This window comes from Pseudophryne corroboree, chromosome 11 (genome assembly GCF_028390025.1).
Source record: "Pseudophryne corroboree isolate aPseCor3 chromosome 11, aPseCor3.hap2, whole genome shotgun sequence".
In the NCBI taxonomy this organism is placed as follows: domain Eukaryota; kingdom Metazoa; phylum Chordata; class Amphibia; order Anura; family Myobatrachidae; genus Pseudophryne; species Pseudophryne corroboree.
Window position 1 is genome coordinate 346,143,559 of NC_086454.1, and position 21,846 is coordinate 346,165,404.

Sequence of the window (21,846 nt, forward strand, 5' to 3'; positions counted from 1 at the left end):
ATTACTGAACGAGCTCCTCTGGGACTGTGTTGTATATACCCCTCCACACATTGTGGTAGAAGTTTGAGCACAATTAAACGAGGTGGGACGCCACACTCTATTGTACTGGACTGCGGACCAAAGTATACATATGTATAGATTTCTTTCATATACATATATATATACACTCTTTCATTAATGTATTAATTTTCTATTTTTTCACATCTTTTTCCATTTATTCTCTTTCTGTCATTTTGTTTTAGATTAAATACACTTATTCTTCATATATACAGTGTATACTTGTCATTTAGTATTACAACCATTACCACCACATATTCAGGCGCAATTGTGTACCCTTATGTTACGTATATATATATATTTTTTTTTTTTCTTTTTCTTTATTTATATATAAGGCTGCTGATGTTTTTAAATATGATGTGACAGCTCTCTGATGTTTCCTGTGTCCCCTGATGACGGTCTGGATATGGCCGAAAACGTTTGGGCTTTTTTCAAAGATATTGGACTGTAGCAAACAGTCATGCTGTGCTATTCAAGCTGTCTGGAGAAATAAAATTTCAATTTGATATCTACACCTATGCAAAGACTGGTGAGTGCTCCATTTGCCTTTTTCTTTAATTGGATTCTCTGGAGGGAATTCATGGATGACACCCCAGCTGTTGTATTGAAGATATAACGTGAGTGCGACTTGTTCTTCTATATATATATATATATATATATAATGTTTTTTTTTTTTTTGTTTTGTTTTTTACCGCCTCGCCCCGGGTGCCGAGAAACCTAGTTTCGGCCCTGACTTGTCCAGTAAGTTCCATTGTCCTTGCATGGAACCAGCCGAAAGGGGATGGCCTCGTATGATGCCACCATCCTTCCCAGGACTCGGGTGCAGTGATGCACTGACACCTGTTTTGGTTTTAATAGATTCCTGACCAGTGTCATGAGCTCCTGAGCTCTCTCTATCGGGAGATAAACCCTCTTCTGGTCTGTGTCTAGGATCATGCCTAGGAGAGGCAGATGAGCTGTAGGAACCAACTGCGACTTTGGAATATATAGAATCCAGCCGTGTTGCCGTTACACTTCCAGAGAAAGTGATACGCTGTCCAGCAACTGCTCTCTTGATCTCGCTTTTATGAGGAGATCGTCCAAGTACGTGATAATAGTGACACCTTGCTTCCGCAGGAGCACCATCATATCCGTCATTACCTTGGTGAAATTGGTAATGACAATCCCGTACCGCAATTCTGAGGTACGCCTGATGAGGTGGATAAATGGGGACACGAAGGTATGCATCCCTTATGTCCCGATTCATTTCAGGCTTGCAATGACCGCTCTTAGCAATTCCATCTTGAACCTGAACCTTTTCAGGTATATGTTCAGGGATTTTAATACAATATATGTCTAACCGAACCGTCTGGTTTCGGGATTATAACATGGTCGAATAATAACACCCTCTTGTTGAAGGAGGGGACCCTTGACCACCACCTGTTGAAGATACAATTTACGAATTGCAGTTAACACTGGCTCCCTCTCTTGGGGGGGAGCCCGCCGGGTCCTCGGTGAGGGGGCATCTTCTCACAGTCCAGCCTGTATCCCTGCGATACAATTTCTATTGCCCAGGGATCTAACAGGGAGTGAACCCACTTGTGGCTGAACTTACGAAGGCGTGTCCCCACCGGGCCTAGCTCCGCCTGTGGAGCCCCAGCGACATGCGGTGGATTTTTGTAGAGGCCGGGGAGGACTTCTGTTCCTGGGGACTAGCTGTGTTGTACAGCTTCTTTCCTCTGCCCCCGGCTCTGACAAGAAAGGACGCACCTCAGACTTTCTTGTTTCTTTATTCGAAAAGCTGCATTTAATAATGTCGTGCTTTCCTAGGCTGTGCAGGAATATAAGGCAAAATATCAGAATTACCAGCTATAACTGTGGAGACCAGGCCCGAGAACCTTTCTCCACACAATCCTCAGCCTTCCATATGCCTCTTAAGTCGGCATCATCTGTCCAATGTATATTCTACAGGACACGTCAAGCAGAAATCGACATAGCTTTTGTCTCTAGGACCCAGTATACTCATGTCCCTTTGGGCATGCTTTATAATTATATATCTATCACTTAAGACAGCATCTTAAAATATTTATATGCATACTAGGGTCTCAATCTCTGCTGATAAGGTACCTGTCCACGCTGCCACAGCGCTATAAACCCATGCCGACACAATCGCCGGTCTGGGTAGTATACTAGAATGTGCACGCTATCTGCAGGATCCCTGAGAATAGCTAGTGCAAACAGGACACCCAAGGGGAAGATTCTCAACACATCCTGGCCCTAGTGGGGAAAGGATACAGCCTGAGAATTCTCTTGTGGGAAGCTGCCGTCTCTTGTCTGGAGATTCCCGCTCTTTTTCCTCATGAGAGGAGGGAAATTTACCTCAGCATTCTTCCCCTTAACATGTGTACTCTGTCTCGTGTCAGGGACAGATGAGTCATCAGTGATATGCAAATCATCTTTTATTCCAATAATCATATATTGAATATCTTTTAGCCCTCTTGGCTGTAACTTTGCATTATCGTAGTCGACAGTGGAGTTAAACTTCGTGTCGATACTTTGTTATTTTGGATAGTGAACATAGAGAGACTCTGAAGGACTCTGTGACATAGGGACAGACCAGGGTAGATTTCCTTTCTGTTCCCTAACCTTTTGTGCAATAATTTTACCTCAGCACTTACACATATCCAAACAGGTGTCGGCGTTGTTGACGGAGACACCCTCCCACACACTTATCCGCTCTATCACCTCCTTAGAGGAGCCTTTTACCTCAGACATGTCGACACACGCGTACCGACACACCACACACACAGGGGATGCTCTATTTGAAGACAGTTCCCCCACCAGGCCCTTTGGAGAGACAGAGAGAGAGTAAGGAGAGAGAATTGACTACATAGGAAAGGAAAGAGTTAAACATCTGGTGAGGGGTGGACCTAGCTGTTAGGAAAGTACAGCCTTTTTAAGGGGAGGGTTTGATATATATAGGGAAGGTGAGGCCATCTTAGATATCTTTGGTGGTGATTTGCTTGTCAGGTCAGTGCAGACATTTGGTTTTTCAGCATTACTGTGCAAATTTTTACACAGATTGTTCCCCCCCTTGTTGGCTTACATCCTCCTCTTTACCTGTCATCACCCCTTTTGTAATGTCCGCCCGCCCTCAGCGTTTTGCCCGGCTCCCGGCTCGGTACCGCGGGTCAGGCGGTCGAGCTGGGCCGGGTGATGAAGTGGGTGGCCTTGGGGATGGGGCTCCATCCCTCGGGGCCTCCACGAGCACGGGAACGGGCGTTGCAAGGCGGGCCCGGTCGGCCTCGCCGCAGGGAGCCGGGCCGGTAGCACCGGCCGGGCGAGGGCGGCGTAGGGGACCAGAGGTCCTTGCAGGCCGCCCTGAGGTCGACGGGCGGCGGCCATCCCCTCCGGGAGCAGCAGAGTCCGCGGCGGTGTCGTGCGCGCCGCAGAGGGCGCTCGGTGGGTGAGGGCTCGGCTCCTAGCTCTCCTCCCTTGCCGCGGCCGAGTGCAAGTGCCGGGCGGGAGGAGAGGGCGGTAAGGGGAGCTGGCGGTCGCCGCGTGGGGCCTGTGCAGGAGCCTCGTGCGGCGGCTGTGGAGGAGACGCTGGCCGGGAACTTGATGGCGGGAAGGGGTGGGACGCGCGCACAGGGTGCGCGCGCGCCCACGCTCGCACCAGGCGGCGCCGGCCGCGCACGAGTGCGCGCAGCGGCGCCGCCAGTACACCTGTCCCCACTTTTTGCTCCCCGGATGCCGGAGTCCGGCAGGGGGAGGGGGCGCAGCAGGGGGGTGCAGCGTTTGCCACTTGTAGGCAACGCTGGGCAGAGGAGATTTGCGCCGGGAGATGGGGCCACGGCAGCAAGTGGAAGGGGGGAACGCGCGCAGCATGCGCGTACGCACACCGCGGGTCGTGCAATGCGCGGGGGAACGCGCGCAGCTGCACCGCAGCTTTCCTTGCCTCCCCATACCACTCCTCCGGAGACGGGACGCAGCGGCTCCCGGGGGTGGAGGGGGGACAGGGAATGGGTCAGCGGCCGCAGGGCCACGGCACACGCCGCTTCACACGACAGCGGGACCTCCCCAGAATCGGGGGTTTTTTCTGATCCGCTAGGCGGGTAGGAGGCGTTCTCGGAGGGGGAGAGTGAGTGGCCCGGCCGGGGGGCCCCCGCTTTCCCGTCGGGTCAGAGGGGGCCGGGTCCCCGGGTCACGTCGGCCGGTCGGCGGGCGCGGGCTCGCGCCCAGGCACGGACCGGGGGCCATTGACGGGGGTCGCAACAAGCGGGATCCTCCCGGGGCCCTAGCGTCGGCTCTGGCCACGGTAGTGGAGGCTTTGGGGCCGCTAGCTGCAGTAGCTTCCCCTAGGGCGATGGGTGATTTCGGCCAGTCTGCGGGAGTCGGTGGGTCTGGCAGACAGAGGGCCTCAGCGGCGCAGCGGGTGGCACGAGCCTGCCGAGAGCTTGGGGCGGCTGCTGCGGAGCTAGAGCTAGGTACGGACCAGGATCGGCAAGGGCGCGCGGTCACAGCGCCTACCACACGGGTGGCCCGGCGTGCGCCGCAAGCGTGGGCCGGGTCCTCTTCTGCTTTGTCTTTTACAGGGGGCCGCGAAGAAGGGGATCTGGCGGAATTTGTGGAGGACGACGCATGGGCTGAGGAGGATGAGGATTCCAGGTCGGAGCGGTCGATGGCATCCGGTGAGTGGGTGCAGTCTATATCGGTTTCCCCCACGAGCTCGAGTTCGCATAGCTCCTCTTCTTCCTCCTCTTCCTCTTCTTTGTCGTCGCAGGCGTCCGACGTAGATAGTACTTCTAGGGCAAGGAAGAAGGCGGCGAAATTTGCCAAGCGGGCAGCAAAGCAGCAGGAGAGGCGTAAGCGGCGCAAGCGAGTTAGTGAGGAAGAGCGTAGGGCTAAGAAGCGGCGCGATCTGCCTGGGGTCGTGCGCTGCGAGTACACCGCAGTTATGCGGGGACTGCGAGACAGCTGCCGCAAGAAGATACGTAGGGGTGACTTCGTGGACTTATTCGTTTTGACAAAGGCCATGAAGAAGGATTACAAAGCGGCGGCCGCTAAGAAGGGCATGGGGGCGGAGGCTTTCCGGTCCTTTGATAATTGGCTGGCCGGTTTCTGGGTCTTTGCGGCATGCTACTTGGAGGATAGGCCGGAGGAGCACATGAATGTTATCCGGTATCTGCATCTCGTACACGACATGCAGCGCACGTCCTCGGGCTCGGAATGGCGCCGGTATGATCAGGAGTTTCGGGAGAAACAGGACGGTTTACGGGTCATGGACTTCGGATTCAAGAACGTGGAGGTCTGGCTCAAAGTGACCCGGGCCTCACAGCAGGAGGAAGAACCCCAGAAACAGGGAGCAGGTGGGCGACGCGCAGGGTCATCAGCCCAGGGGTCAGGCGCGGACGGAGGATTTGCCAGGACAGGTGGATTGGCCGTTCGCGCGGGAGGGCGTTCTGCCACGCGAGGGAAGTGTTTCGCGTTTAACAGCGGAACATGTTCCTTTGGCAAGCAGTGTCGTTTTCGTCACTCCTGCCAGCAGTGTGGAGGAGCCCACCCAGCCTCCTCTTGTTTCAAAGGCGGTCGACAGGGGACTCGGGGTAAACAAGCGTACCCTAAGCAGGCCGCGAGCGGGACCGCTCTGCAGAGCCCCAACGCCAGTTAAGCTGGAAGCGATGGTCAAGTGGTTGGATTTGTATCCGAATAGAGGGGATGCAAAATTTTTGTTCGACGGTTTTAAGTTTGGTTTTCGCTTGCCTGTTGCGAGCGAAGTGTCCGTGCGCGCGCAGAGGAACCTCCAGTCCGCCCGAGCCTTGCCGGTAGTGCTGCGGGAGAAAGTGGATAAGGAGGTCAGGTTGGGCAGGATGGAGGGGCCGTTTAGGTCACCCCCGGTGGATGACTTGGTCATCTCTCCGGTCGGGGTGGTTCCGAAGAAGACTCCAGGCGCTTTTCGGCTCATCCAGCATCTTTCTTACCCGCCGGGGGCGTCGGTCAACGACGCAATACCACCGGCTCATTGCTCGGTGGTGTATCAGTCATTTGACGAGGCGCTAGAGATGGTCCGCAGCTACGGGAGCGGGGCCCTCATGGCTAAGATTGATGTTGAGTCAGCCTTTCGGTTATTGCATCCGGACTCATTCCGTTTTATGGGTTTCCGGATTGGGGCGGAGTATTTCATCGACAAATGTTTGCCGATGGGATGTTCCGTTTCATGCTCAATTTTCGAGCGCTTTAGCACGTTTCTTCATTGGTGCGTGGAGTCTTCGTCAGGCGGTCACGGGGTTGCCCATTACCTCGATGATTTCCTGTGTGCGGGTCCGGCTAATGATGCAAGGTGCGGCGACTTGCTGTTTAGCATCCGGGCTCTTTTTTACCACTTCGGTGTTCCCGTGGCCGTGGACAAAACGTAGGGTCCGGCCTCCTGCTGGTCATTTTTGGGGATTGAAATTGACACGGTGGCAGGAGAGTGTCGCCTGCCCCGGGACAAGGTCTCGAAGCTCCGCGAAACCATTTGCCGGTTCGACGGCTCGCGTAAAGTTACGCTGCGGCAGGCGCAGTCCTTGCTGGGCATGCTGAACTTTGCTTGTCGGGTAATACCGATGGGCAGGGTTTTCTGCCGGAAGCTTGAGAGGGCGACGGCGGGGTGTGCCAGGCCTCATCATTTCGTGCGTTTGTCCTCCGAATTAAAAAGGGATTTGGCCGTTTGGGCCTCGTTCCTGGAGGATTTCAACGGAGTGAGCATATGGCAAGCGCCAGCGGTGGACAGCGAGCGGTTGCAGCTGTTCACTGACGCTGCAGGTGCCTCTGGATTCGGTTGCTTTTTGGAGGGATCTTGGTGCGCGGCATCCTGGCCGGCAAACTGGCATAGCGAGGGTCTAACAAAAGATCTGGTGCTTCTGGAGCTTTTTCCCATTATGGTAGCGTTGGAGGTCTGGGGCGATCGGCTGGCTAATCGCAGCATATTGTTTAGATGCGATAATCTGGGCGTGGTGCATGCGATTAATAACCAGAGGGCAAAATCGCTGGTGGTTCTGCGGGTGCTTGGGCAATTGCTTTTGACGTGCTTGCGTAGGAACCTATGGTTCCGGGCACAACACGTGCCCGGTTTGGAGAACGGAATTGCCGACGCTTTGTCGCGCAGACAGTGGGAGAGGTTTTGGGTTTTGGCACCCGAGGCCGAGGAGCAAGGTTTTCACTGTCCCGGTTATGTTTGGCAGGTGATCGGGCCGGACTGGAGGGTCTAGCGTTGCGGTCAGTCGCGCCAGCCACGCTCAAGGCTCACGGACAAGCTTGGAGCGAGTGGGAGGAGTTTGTCCAAGGTCGTCAGCAACAAGGTAAGAGCAGGCATCGGCAGATGCTTTCTTTTATTTGGCAGCTTTACGTTTCCGGTAGGTCCCGAGCAGTGGTATCACGGTACTTGGCTGGGGTCTCATTTTTCTGCAAGCTGCGGGGCGTCCCTGATGTGACAAAAAGCGAGGTTCTGCGGAAGGCAATGAAAGGGTGGGCGCGAGTGGCGCCGACGCCACCAGATAGGAGGCGGCCCATCGATGCGGCATTGTTGCCGGCCGTCATCGCGGCGGTGGGGCGAGTCGCGTCGTCCAGGTTTGAGGCGCTTTTGTTCAGTTTGGCGTTCTCTATGGCTTACCACGGGGCCTTTAGGGTTTCGGAGTTGGTAGCGCCTCCCAAGAGAGCAGATTCGCGCATGCTGGTCGGAGACGTTGTAGTGGGTGAGAGGTCCTTGCTGTGCAGATTGCGGCGCTCTAAGACGGACCAAGTGGGGAGAGGTCGCTGGGTCACTATGGTTCCAGCGCAAGAGGAGAGCGTTTGCGCAGTAGGTCTGGCAATGCAATATGTGGTGGTGCGACCCGTTAGGGAGGGGTCATGGCTATTGCATTATGACGGGCTGCCAGTGACGAAATACCAGTTTCGTTGGATGCTGAGTCGTTGTTTGGCGAGCTTGGGCCTCCCACCTGCTGCGTTCGGTACCCATTCCTTTCGAATAGGCGCGGCGACGTCGGCTGCTGCGGCGGGTTTCTCCAGAACTGAAATCCAGGCGGTGGGGCGATGGAAGTCGTCAAGTTACAGACGATATATTCGCCCCGTTGCATGAGAGATCGGATTGCGCTTGGTGCTTTGTTTATTTGCAATGTATTATGTTGTTCCAGTTCTGTGAGTTATGGTGTTGTGCGTCTGTTGGTGTTTCCCCCTTTTGTTATCCTACTCAGGGATTAGCTACTCGCCGTTGCTGGCATGAGTCGGCAGCGGGGGTCTGGAGTTATTTTGCGATTTTTTTGCCTGACTTGACGGACTGAATTCTAATCTACAATTCGGCTAATCTGTTCTAATCAGAGTCCCTCAGCAGGTCTTTACGCTTTCACCTCCAGCTGAGTTATTACATGTGTTTCCCATTTTATACCCCCCCCCCCTCCCTGTTTTAATTTCGTTTGTTTTTATTTGAACTTCCCCCTTTGTGTGTCTATTTGCGCTTTAAATTGGCGACGAAACATGGTGCAGTCGGCTAGGCCGTGACTGCTGCAATAGCGAGAACTAAAGTTTTTTCTTTTGGCAGATCCTTCAGTGAAAGCAATTAATAAGCCTTTTAGTAATCAATTTTACCCCTCTTTTCCCCTTCAGGTTGGTTGTAAGACAATTTGGCTATTTGGGTGGTTGGCCACTCTTACATTTACTGGGCAGCCAGGTTTGTGGCCTCGGAGGGGGCTCAGGCGTTGCTTGGAGCGCAGGGTGTCAGATGGCTTGGCTGGCGAGGGATGATGTGGAGCGAGCTGAGGAGTAGGCTAGTTAGTCAGGCCAGCAAGCATGGAGTTCCTAGGGTCTTGGTTGTCCATCTAGGTGGCAACGACCTGGGGAAGAGGACATCCTTGGACCTGCGGTGGGCCATGATACAGGATCTGGCAAGTGTGGCCGCAGTATGGACCAATTGTGTGTTGGTTTTTTCAATGATGGTGCCAAGGTTGTGTTGGAGGGGTGTGGCGGATGGGCGCCAGATTGACGAGGCCCGGAAAAAGGTGAACGGGGCGGTGGCAAAGTGGGTGCTGTCCCACGGAGGGAGGGTGGTTCGCCACCCTAGGATTCGGTTCAGAGACAGCCACCTTTTCCGGCCTGATGGAGTACATCTATCCAATGAGGGGATGATGTTTTTTCTGGAGGATCTAGGTTTCGTTTTGCAGGAGTTACGGTAGGTTTATGGTGGCGGTGCGAAAGACTTTGGGGATGAGTCTTTCGCTGTTGGCGGAAAAGAACGGCAGTTTTGTATTTGTATGGAAAACTGTAGTGTTTTACAGTTTGGTGTGGTTTAGGTGCACTCACCTCCATCGACTTATGGCCGCTTGACCACCCGTCCGGGAAGGCAGCGGCAGGGCACCCAGGAGCGGTGGGTAGTCACTGTGGGGGTTGAGTTGTCACCTATTACCGGTTTGTGATAAGTTTTAGTAAATTTAGATGGTTAGTTATTTAAGGTTAATTTAGGTTAATTGAGCCGTTCTTTTGGCCACCACCATATGCCGGCTGGATCGGCATATTAATTAATTCTCTATTACAGGTATGCTAATGGATAGGGACAAATAAATAGCTAGCAATTTTTCTGCCAAAATTCAAGTCTCCGTGTCGTTATTTCTGGTTCAAGGTTATGAATGCTTTACTTTAAAAGAAGGGGGTCCACCAAATATCACTAGGATGTTTTGCCAGCACACACCACAGCGCTATATAATACAGGGATGTACACTATACTGAGTGATTTTTCCCCTATAGCAGCTTATATACACAGTTTTGCGCCTAAATTTATGTGCCCCCCCTCTCTTTTTTACCCTTTGTGTACCAGGATACTGCCGGGGAGAGCCTGGGGAGCTTCCTTCCAGCTGAGCTGTGAAGAGAAAATGGCGCCGGTGTGCTGAGGAAGAAGGCCCGGCCCCCTCAGCGGCGGGCTTCTGTCCTTTTATGTACTTTAATGGCGGGGGTTAATGCACATATACAGTTTATCAGACTGTATTATGTGCTTTTCGCCAAGTAAGGTAATCTAATTGCTGCCCAGGGCGCCCCCCCCACAGCGCCCTGCACCCATCAGTGACCGGAGTGTGTGGTGTGCTAAGGGAGCAATGGCGCACAGCTGCAGTGCTGTGCGCTACCTTAATGAAGACCGGAGTCTTCAGCCGCCGATTTTCAACTTCTCTTCGTTCTTCTGGCTCTGCAAGGGGGACGGCGGCGCGGCTCCGGGACCGGACGACCGAGGACTGGGCCTGTGTTCGATCCCTCTGGAGCTAATGGTGTCCAGTAGCCTTAGAAGCCCAAGCTAGCTGCAAGCAGGTAGGTTCGCTTCTCTCCCCTCAGTCCCACGTAGCAGTGAGTCTGTTGCCAGCAGATCTCACTGAAAATAAAAAACCTAACAAATACTTTCTTTTCTAGGAAGCTCAGGAGAGCCCCTAGGGTGCATCCAGCTCTGGCCGGGCACAGATACTAACTGAGGTCTGGAGGAGGGGCATAGAGGGAGGAGCCAGTGCACACCAGATATAGTACCTAATCTTTCTTTTAAGAGTGCCCAGTCTCCTGCGGAGCCCGTCTATACCCCCCATGGTCCTTACGGAGTACCCAGCATCCACTAGGACGTCAGAGAAACATATATATAAACTGGGGACTCCAATCTGAAGACTGCGTTGAGAATCTGCTGGTCAGGGTAACCCTGTACAACTGATTTGTTTAAAAAAAAAAATCTAACCTGTGAATTTTTTAATGCGGATCGCTCAGTGGTCATTGAGTAGATTTACAGATTTGGTGGAATCTAATATTACTCGTGGGCTGGGAAAGGAAATCAGTAGTTGGATTTGACTTTGTGTTTGGGCATAGATCAGGGTGATGGAACCCTGAGATTTGATGTTACCAATGGGCAGCTGGGAGTCGCCGTGTCCAAACAACGGCAATATAGATGTCTGCTTTACCTGCCCCCCAGGCCTAACGCGTTTCTCTCTTCTCATATCCCTGTTCTAGGTCTCTGGGGTATTGTACACAATGCTGGGGTTCTTGGCTACATGGCAGATGGGGAACTGCTTCCCGTGGATGTGTACAAGCAATGTATGGAGGTCAACTGTATCGGCACCGTCCAAGTCACCAAGATGTTTATGCCCTTACTGCGGAGATCTAAGGGGAGGCTCGTGACCATATCCAGTATGGCAGGTGAGGTTCTGAGCCTGGAACGCGCACAGCGCTGTATCGCTATCGGAATATCACTGTTCAACGCACAGCGCCATTAACAATGCGGACAGCTTTGAAATATATTATCTGTGTGCCTATAATTATAATTCATTTCGATTTGATTTATAATGAAATGTAAAGTTATTACAAGTGACTGGGGAGCCCTGACGTAACTACTGCCACTGCCTGGTAATGCCAGGGTGTCATGCCGCCGTCCCCAGGTTACCAGTATGTCGCCGACTCTGAGAATGCATACGCCATCACTGCAGATGACGGTAGCTTTCAGGACCAAGCTCTGAAAAGCTGCACTGGGGGCTGCGTACAGCAATCTGCAAGTCCGAGGGGAGACTGGGCCCCAAAATGGGCTAGGCCAATGCAACAGCAGCTCACCCCGCGTGTAACTGAATCTACTTCATAGGGGCCCTCATTCCGAGATGATCGTAGCTGTGCAAAATTTAGCACAGCTACGATCATTCACACTGATATGCGGGGGACGCCCAGCACAGGGATAGTCCGCCCCGCATGTCAGTGCCGCCCCATCCACCCCCCCCCCACCCCTCGCAGAAGTGCACTTCAGGAGTAGCTCCCGGCCAGCGCAGCTTTAGCGTGCTGGCCGGGAGCTACTCGGGAGCTACTCGTCACTCCCCGGCACGCAGCGGCTGCGGGAAGCCTCCCGCACGGTCCGGCCACGCCTGCGACGGCCGGACCGCGCTCACGAAATGGCGGCCAAATGCCGCCGTTCCGCCCCCTCCCGCCTCTGCCTGTCAATCAGGCAGAGGCAATCGCAGCCCAGCTACGGCCTTCGGCTGTCTGGCATGCGCTGGCGCACTACGGCGCATGTGCAGTGAGTACCCGTTCGCTCGGCTGCGATAAAAAGCAGCGAGCGAATGGGTCAGAATGACCCCCAGTGTGCAATGTGAAGAGTGCAAGTGGGTGCTGCATGGAGACTAATTCCTGGTAGCATTAATTATAACGACGTGCGGAGTCCAGAGAGATTGACAGCACGCGGCATGACGCACTGCGCACCTGCAGCTCCTATAATCATACAGTTAGTTATGTACAAAAACATCAGCCGGCGCATCAATCAAATCTCTAAATGCAAGTCTTAAGATCCTGGCTATTAATTAATGAGCTCATTAGCTTGTCAGAACTTGCCTGTCACTGCTAAGTAATTGGCTTTTTTTGATTATTTTGATTATTTAAGCAGTTTGTTACATGATTGTAATTGTGTTTGCATTATCCCTGGTTATACACGGAGAAGGACAAATGCAATTATTGCCTTGCCTGTTTCTGCATTTGTAAAACTTTTGTGTGACAGCTCCCGTCCTCTCTGGCTATTCCCGTCAGTCATTACAATGCCTTAGTCTAAGGGGTCTATACATGCCGTCTTTTCATATGGGCTCAATGGGCACTTGTCAAAGGGCCCCAGGATTATAAGGGCCCTAGCCTGATAGCTGAGGGTCCCCTTTTTCCAGGGGTATCAGATTCTTGGAAATTCGGACCTGGGGAACCAGAGAAATCTGACTTCAAAGCAATGGTCCCCATCCAAGTCTGTTAATTGCTCTTTCCAGTCAATTTTCTCGGGTTCTGTCTGACTTAGAGTTTTTCTGAGTATATACTCCAAAAGATGGGACTCTTTCCTTTCAGTGGACACTGGCAGCTTGTCTCTACTATGCCCAGAACCAGAGATATCAGCCTTCCAGCAGCCGCTCCCTGCTCCAGCTACTCACGCCTGGTATGCAGTTTTATATATTCATTGGAGGATTGCTCTGGCTCCTGACCTCTGATCCCCAAATCCCCAATACCTCCTGAAAGGTGTCCCCAGTACCTCCTGAAGGGTGTCCCCAGTACCTCCTGAAAGGTGACCATAGTACCTCCTGAAAGGTGTCCCCAGTATCTCCTGAAAGGTGTCCCCAGTATCTCCTGAAAGGTGTCCCCAGTACCTCCTGACAGGTGTCCCCAGTGGGATCCGGTCTGAAGGTCGACACTGTCTAGGTCGACAATGTTTAGGTCGACCACTATAGGTCAACAGTCACTAGGTCGACATGGATGGAAAGTCGACAGGGTTTCTAGGTCGACGTGTGCTAGGTCGACAGGTCTAAAGGTCGACATGAGTTTTTCACATTTTTTTTTCTTTTTTTGAATTTTTCCATACTTAACGATCCACGTGGACTACGATTGGAACGGTAATCTGTGCCGAGCGAAGCGAGCCATGCGAGGGGACACGGTGCACTAATTTGGGTTCCCAGTCACTTTACGAAGAAAACGACACAAACCCCCCCAAAACATCATGTCGACCTTTAGACCTGTCGACCTAGCACATGTCGACCTAGAAACCCTGTCGACCTTCCATCCATGTTGACCTAGTGACTGTCGACCTATAGTGGTCGACCTAAACATTGTCGACCTAGATACTGTCGATTTGATGAACCACACCCGTCCCCAGTACCTCCTGACAGGTGTCCCCAGTACTTCCTGAAAGGTGGGACTCTCTAGTGTTTTACCCCATTGAAAGCTATGAAATCTATTTCCAGGAACTTGAGATATCTGCAGTCAGGCAAGCTGCCCTCCCACCGGAAAATGACGAATATTAAGCCCACTCCACTATCCACCCCTCCTCTGCCTATTAACACCCCCTACTACCCTGGAAGTCATGTTCCGGGGCCCCTTCATTCAGCCCAATGCCCCCTTATACAGTTTAGTGTTCTCCCTCCCGCCCCATCTCCCACCATCTGAGCAGTAAAGGAGTAATTAGGAGAAATGACTGCTCCAGGTCCTACATGCTGAGCGGAAGATAGAACACCCCCTACCGCCCGTGGTATATCAAAGCTGCTGCTGATAGCACCCCCCACCCCTACCGCTGGGGGCCCAGTGCAGTGCTGTGCTCAGGGGCCTACACTGCTGTTAAGATGCCCCTGTATACATGAAGCAGAGAAACCTGTGGAGAAGTTGCCCATGGCAACCCTTCAGCTGCTACCAGTGCCAGATTAAGGTCCGCATGGGCCTGGAGCTGAAATTCATGAAGGGCCTATTGTATGCCATCGCAGGGTGCGTAATCAGTGCTGTGGGTTTGTGTGGTCTACACATAGGGTGCGGCTTGCATAAGCTTACTGCTGTTTGTAACTGTATCACTTACGCCATTTATAGATGACAAAAGCCTTTCCAGCTTCAGTGAAGCCTTCCAGGCTGTGCCGAGTCCCTTCCAGTCAAAGCACAATGTGCATTGCTTTTTAGCCTAGAGGGACAGGACAGAAATGACAGAGGGGCCAAAACAGTAGGGACAGGGGCAGGACAGAGCCTTGAATTCAGCACTAGTGGGAGGAGGTAGTCGGCACTCACTATATATACTAAAACCTATAATATTAGAGTTTATACTGTACATAATCTGCAAGGTGGATTATAACACCCCTCTCCAGCCCCACTCACCACTTGTTCTTGATCTGGTTCTTGCTCTGGCTATGTACTGCAGCCTGCAGCTGCTCAGAGAGCCTGCTCCCACAGCCAGAGGAGGCAGTTCCCAGCAAAACCTGTGCGAGGAGGAGGAGCCAAGAAAGAGAGGCCGTCACTCCAGCATCCGCCCTTTTGCCACAGCTGAAGGGTAGCGCACACAATATCCTTCAGATGGTCTAGCCTCCGAGTAAGCCGTCTGTGTATCCACCCTTCAATTTGGCCTGGCCATTCACCATGGTTACCAGCTAGTAAGCCTGAGTCACATACAGCAATAATAACAGAGCTTGGTCGAGTACTCTGTTGTTGTTGTTGTTGTTATTATTGTTGTATGCAGTGGTCGAAGTGTGTATTTAGAAGTGGGGGTATTGAAAATGTAATAAAATGGCTGGGATCTGGAGTACACCTAGAATCCCAGAAACTATAGGGATTATGATAAAGTAAATAACTTTAGATACTTTTTACAACTACAGTATATAGTATAAAAGAACCCATGCTATATAGTTATCCAACCTGTGCTTCCTACCTCCCCTGCGCTCATCATCCTCTTCCCTATACAGTAACTGTTTTACATCAGCTTTTCTTAATGTCTCACGGGTCGCTCCTGCTACTCTTACTTCCTCCTTCCCTTATTTACCCCCTATGCCTCTCATACCCTCTATCCTTCTTCCACCCTGCACTTTTCACTCCCTCCTTCCATCTCTCACCCCTGCACTTCACTATCCCCTTCCATCTCTTGTCCTTGCACCTCACTACCTCCTTTCTATCTCTGGCCACTGTACCTCACTCCCTCCTTCTCTGTCCCCTGTACCTCACTCCCTGCTTTTATCTCTCACCACTGTACCTCACTCTCTCCCTCCTTCTCTGGCCTCTGTACCTCAATCCCTCCTTCCATCTCTAACCCCTGCACTGCACCTCACTCTCTCCTTCCTCCTCATACTCTAGCACCTCACTCCCTCTTTCTTCCTCATACCCCTGCACCTCACTCCCTCCTCATACTCCTGCACCTCAATATCTCTATCTTCCTCATACCATAGCACCTCACTCCCTCTTTCTGCCTCATACCACTCCACCTCACTCCCTCCTTCCATCTCTCACCCCTGCACTGTACCTCACTCTCTCTTTCCCTCTCTCACCCCTGTACCTTACTCCCTTCCTTCCTCCACCTCTCACCCCTGCACTGTACCTCACTCTCTCCCTCCTTCTCTGGTCCCTGTACCTCCTTCCCTCCTTCCACCTCTCACCACTGCACCTCACTCCCTCTTTCCTCCTTATACCCCTGCACCTCACTCTATCCTCATACCCCTGGACCTCAATACCTTCTTCCTTCTCATACCACCTCACTCTCTCGTTCCCTCTCTCGTCCCTGTACCTCACTCCCTCTTTCCATCTCTCACCCCTGCACTGCACCTCACGCCCTCTTTCCATCTCTCACCCCTGCACTGCACCTCCCTCCCTGCTTCCTTCTCTCGCTCATGCACCTCACTCCCTCCTCATACCCTTGCACCTCACTCTCTCTTTCCCTCTCTCACCCCTGCACCTTACGCCCTCCTTCCATCTCTCACCCCTGCACTGTACCTCACTCTCTCCCTCCTTATCTGGTCCCTGTACCTCATTACCTCCTTCCATTTCTCACCCGTGCACCTCACTCCCTCTTTCCTCCTTATACCCCTGCACCTCACTCCATCCTCATACTCCTGCACCTCAATATCTCTATCTTCCTCATACCATAGCACCTCACTCCCTCTTTCTTCCTCATACCCCTGCACCTCACTCCCTCCTCATACTCCTGCACCTCAATATCTCTATCTTCCTCATACCATAGCACCTCACTCCCTCTTTCTGCCTCATACCACTCCACCTCACTCCCTCCTTCCATCTCTCACCCCTGCACTGTACCTCACTCTCTCTTTCCCTCTCTCACCCCTGTACCTTACTCCCTCCTTCCTCCACCTCTCACCCCTGCACTGTACCTCACTCTCTCCCTCCTTCTCTGGTCCCTGTACCTCATTCCCTCCTTCCACCTCTCACCACTGCACCTCACTCCCTCTTTCCTCCTTATACCCCTGCACCTCACTCTATCCTCATACCCCTGGACCTCAATACCTTCTTCCTTCTCATACCACCTCACTCTCTCGTTCCCTCTCTCGTCCCTGTACCTCACTCCCTCTTTCCATCTCTCACCCCTGCACTGCACCTCACGCCCTCATTCCATCTCTCACCCCTGCACTGCACCTCCCTCCCTGCTTCCTTCTCTCGCTCATGCACCTCACTCCCTCCTCATACCGTTGCACCTCACTCTCTCTTTCCCTCTCTCACCCCTGCACCTTACGCCCTCCTTCCATCTCTCACCCCTGCACTGTACCTCACTCTCTCCCTCCTTATCTGGTCCCTGTACCTCATTACCTCCTTCCATTTCTCACCCGTGCACCTCACTCCCTCTTTCCTCCTTATACCCCTGCACCTCACTCCATCCTCATACCCCTGGACCTCAATATCTCTATCTTCCTCATACCATAGCACCTCACTCCCTCTTTCTTCCTCATACCCCTGCACCTCACTCCCTCCTCATACTCCTGCACCTCAATATCTCTATCTTCCTCATACCATAGCACCTCACTCCCTCTTTCTGCCTCATACCACTCCACCTCACTCCCTCCATCCATCTCTCACCCCTGCACTGTACCTCACTCTCTCTTTCCCTCTCTCACCCCTGTACCTTACTCCCTCCTTCCTCCACCTCTCACCCCTGCACTGTACCTCACTCTCTCCCTCCTTCTCTGGTCCCTGTACCTCATTCCCTCCTTCCACCTCTCACCACTGCACCTCACTCCCTCTTTCCTCCTTATACCCCTGCACCTCACTCTATCCTCATACCCCTGGACCTCAATACCTTCTTCCTTCTCATACCACCTCACTCTCTCGTTCCCTCTCTCGTCCCTGTACCTCACTCCCTCTTTCCATCTCTCACCCCTGCACTGCACCTCACGCCCTCATTCCATCTCTCACCCCTGCACTGCACCTCCCTCCCTGCTTCCTTCTCTCGCTCATGCACCTCACTCCCTCCTCATACTCTTGCACCTGACTCTCTCTTTCCCTCTCTCACCCCTGCACCTTACGCCCTCCTTCCATCTCTCACCCCTGCACTTTACCTCACTCTCTCCCTCCTTATCTGGTCCCTGTACCTCATTACCTCCTTCCATTTCTCACCCGTGCACCTCACTCCCTCTTTCCTCCTTATACCCCTGCACCTCACTCCATCCTCATACTCCTGCACCTCAATATCTCTATCTTCCTCATACCATAGCACCTCACTCCCTCTTTCTTCCTCATACCCCTGCACCTCACTCCCTCCTCATACTCCTGCACCTCAATATCTCTATCTTCCTCATACCATAGCACCTCACTCCCTCTTTCTGCCTCATACCACTCCACCTCACTCCCTCCTTCCATCTCTCACCCCTGCACTGTACCTCACTCTCTCTTTCCCTCTCTCACCCCTGTACCTTACTCCCTCCTTCCTCCACCTCTCACCCCTGCACTGTACCTCACTCTCTCCCTCCTTCTCTGGTCCCTGTACCTCATTCCCTCCTTCCACCTCTCACCACTGCACCTCACTCCCTCTTTCCTCCTTATACCCCTGCACCTCACTCTATCCTCATACCCCTGGACCTCAATACCTTCTTCCTTCTCATACCACCTCACTCTCTCGTTCCCTCTCTCGTCCCTGTACCTCACTCCCTCTTTCCATCTCTCACCCCTGCACTGCACCTCACGCCCTCATTCCATCTCTCACCCCTGTACTGCACCTCCCTCCCTGCTTCCTTCTCTCGCTCATGCACCTCACTCCCTCCTCATACCCTTGCACCTCACTCTCTCTTTCCCTCTCTCACCCCTGCACCTTACGCCCTCCTTCCATCTCTCACCCCTGCACTGTACCTCACTCTCTCCCTCCTTATCTGGTCCCTGTACCTCATTACCTCCTTCCATTTCTCACCCGTGCACCTCACTCCCTCTTTCCTCCTTATACCCCTGCACCTCACTCCATCCTCATACCCCTGGACCTCACTACCTTCTTCCTTCTCATACCACCTCACTCTCTCGTTCCTGTACCTCACTCCCTCTTTCCATCTCTCACCCGTGCACTGCACCTCACTCCCTCCTTCCATCTCTCACCCCTGCACTGCACCTCCCTCCCTCCCTCCCTCCCTCCTTCTCTCGCTTATGCACCTCACTCCCTCCCTCCTTACATCTCTCACCCCTGCACTGCACCTCACTCCCTCCTTAGTTCTCATACTCCTGCACCTCACTCCCTTTTTCCTTCTCATACTCCTGCACCTCACTCATTTTTCTTCTCATACTCCTGTACCTCACTCTCTCAGTGTGCATGTGCCCAGTGCCTCAGTGTGTATGTGCCCAGTGCCTCAGTGGGTATGTGCCCAGTGCACCTGCCCCTAGCATGCAGAATAGGCAGCCTTATAGGAGAGAAAGTATACCCCTGAACTAGCACTGCATCCAGCACACAGGCAGTGCCCCATTGAGGTGGGTCACGCTATAGGGATGCGGCTGGGAGCAGGTGCTGCTGGTGGACATAACACTGGCAGCAATGGATGAAAGGGATCCAGCACACAGGGTTTGCAGAAGAACACATGCCGGCACCCGCTCAGCTACACCCGATGCGGGTGACTCGGCTCACTACACAAAAGCATCATGTGCCGCCGGTGTACCTACTCACGTTCTTAGAGCTGGCGCCGCCTTCTCCCATTCCTGGAGCCACCTCCGCCCGTTCCTGGAGCCGCCGCCTCCTCCCGTTCCTGGAGCCGCCGCCTCCTCCCGTTCCTGGAGCCGCCGCCTTTTCCATTCCTGGAGCCACCTCCGCCCATTCATGGAGCCGCCTCCTTAGCTTTGGAAACCCAGGTATCAGAGAGGTGGTGGCAAGTGGCGTCACGTGTGGGTGGCACCTGCTGTCTCCTGAGCCGGCCCCTTCATTCTACACACCAATACTGATAAAGGGGGTGGTCTGTTGTTTAAGCAACAGCACAACAGTCCTTGCACTGCAGATGAGATCACTGAGTAAAGCGGTATTCGATCGTTGGTTGTATGGGAATCCAGCATACTAGCCAGACAGCGAGGTGTATGGTGGAGGTGTTGGAAGGGCTGCAGGACCTCCGATGGATTCCGGCGCTGGCTGTAACAGGAAACATTTTTTTTCCTGTACATGCTGCCAGGCCTCCAGCGGATCTCTCTGGGCCTATTTTCAATGGGGGGCCTGGAGCTGCAGCTCCATCCGCCCCATTGTTAATCCGACCCTGGCTGCTACGTATCATTTTATAGAATGCACTTGATAAATGTTACTTCAAAGCTGATTGGTTGCAATGGGCAACTTCTCCACTCTTTTCACTGCTGCAATGTTCTTCATATTTGACCACTAAAGGCAGGGCCAGACTGGCCCAGCAGGGGTACATGGAAAATCCCCGGTGGGACCCACTAGCCGCCATTTTGGAGTACCTCTTTCACCTCCCGAGTACTTCCTTGTTTCTCCGTTGTTATCAGATATTTGTGTGCTTTTATTTTAGCTGTTGCTATCATGAGTAGAAAGTCTCAGACAGCAGCAGCCATTAAACTGGGCAAATATCTTCAGGAAACAGTTCTGCCTCCCAATGCCTGTCCATCCTCCGCTGCCCCCATTGTTGTATCTGAGCCTGAGGCTCCTGCATTATAAATAGAGCAGTTGTTTTTGCGGGCCATTACAGATTCAGGATAGCGGGTGACGGATAAATCCCTGATGAGACAAGATATGCAAAAAATGGAGAAACTGCAAGTCATATTTCTACATTGGAGGATACTCCTGTATCGGGGCCATCTGACGGCTTTGGGATTTCAGATGGCGGCTAATCAGCAAAAGCTACTGGATATTGCTCGCCAACTCTGCCATAATAATATCCCTATGGCTGGTTTGCCGGAGAAGGAGGAGGGCTCCGACCTAGAGCGCTTCTTGGAAGCTTGGTCAATTACCACATTTGGGCGTAAATGTAATAGGGCGTGAGAAGCCGGAGAAGACGGCAGTGGTATTCTTATAATGTAATTTCTAACTAGATGTTGCATGCCTCCCTTTTTGAACATAGGCCCTCATTCCGAGTTGATCGCTTGCTAGCAGTTTTTAGCAGCCGTGCAAACGCATTGTCGCCGCCCATCGGGAAGTGTGTTTTCGCTTTACAGAAGTGCGAACGCCTGTGCAGCAGAGCACCTGCCAAATCTTTTTGTGCAAAACAAGACCAGCCCTGTAGTTTACTTATACTGTGCGTTGATTCTAACGACGGAGGGACAACTTTTGACGTCACACACCTGCCCAGCGAAAAGCCCAGCCACGCCTGCGTTTTCCCCGACACGCCTGCGTTTTTCTAAGCACTCACTGAAAACCGTCAGTTGACACCCAGAAACGCCCACTTCATGTCAATCACCTTGCGGCCGTCTGTGCGATTGGAATCGTCGCTAGAACCAGTGCAAAACCACAATGGACTTTGTACCCGTACGACACGCGTGCGCATTGCGGTGCCTACGCATGCACAGATTAGCCATTTTTTACACTGATCACTGCGCAGTGAACCACGGCAACTAGCGATCAACTGGGAATGACCCCCATAGGCCCTCATTCCGAGTTGTTCGCTCGCTAGCTACTTTTTGCAGCCACGCAAACGTATAGTCGCCGCCCACGGGGGAGTGTATTTTCGCTTTGCAAGTGTGCGATCGCATGTGCAGCCGAGCGAGACGAAAAAGTTTTTTGCAGTTTCTGAGTAGGTTTGAACTTACTCAGCCCTTGCGATCACTTCAGCCTGTCCGGTCCCGGAATTGACGTCACACACCCGCCCTGCAAACGCCTGGACACGCCTGCGTTTTCCCTACCACTCCCAGAAAACGGTCAGTTGACACCTATAAACGCCCTCTTCCTGTCAATCTCCTTGCGATCGGCTGTGCGAAAGGAATTGTCACTAGAAACATTGTACAGTAACGATGCTGTTTGTACCCGTACGGTGCAGACGCATGCGCAGTAGTAACCTGAGAAAATCGTCAGCGTGCGATCAACTCTGAATGACCCCCATAGACAGAGCCGGCCATAGCTATAGGCAAACTAGGCAATTGCCTAGGGCATTTGAT

General features: G+C 52.8%; 1 protein-coding gene across 1 annotated transcript in view; it reads left to right on the top strand.

Annotated features, from left to right (window-relative positions):
- Positions 1-21,846, top strand: part of HSD17B2 (hydroxysteroid 17-beta dehydrogenase 2) — a 129,542-nt gene that overhangs the window by 98,256 nt on the left and 9,440 nt on the right. The window contains exon 3 of the mRNA XM_063946245.1: positions 11,041-11,226. Coding sequence (XP_063802315.1) covers positions 11,041-11,226 — 186 coding nt within the window. The remainder of the gene's footprint in view (positions 1-11,040; positions 11,227-21,846) is intronic.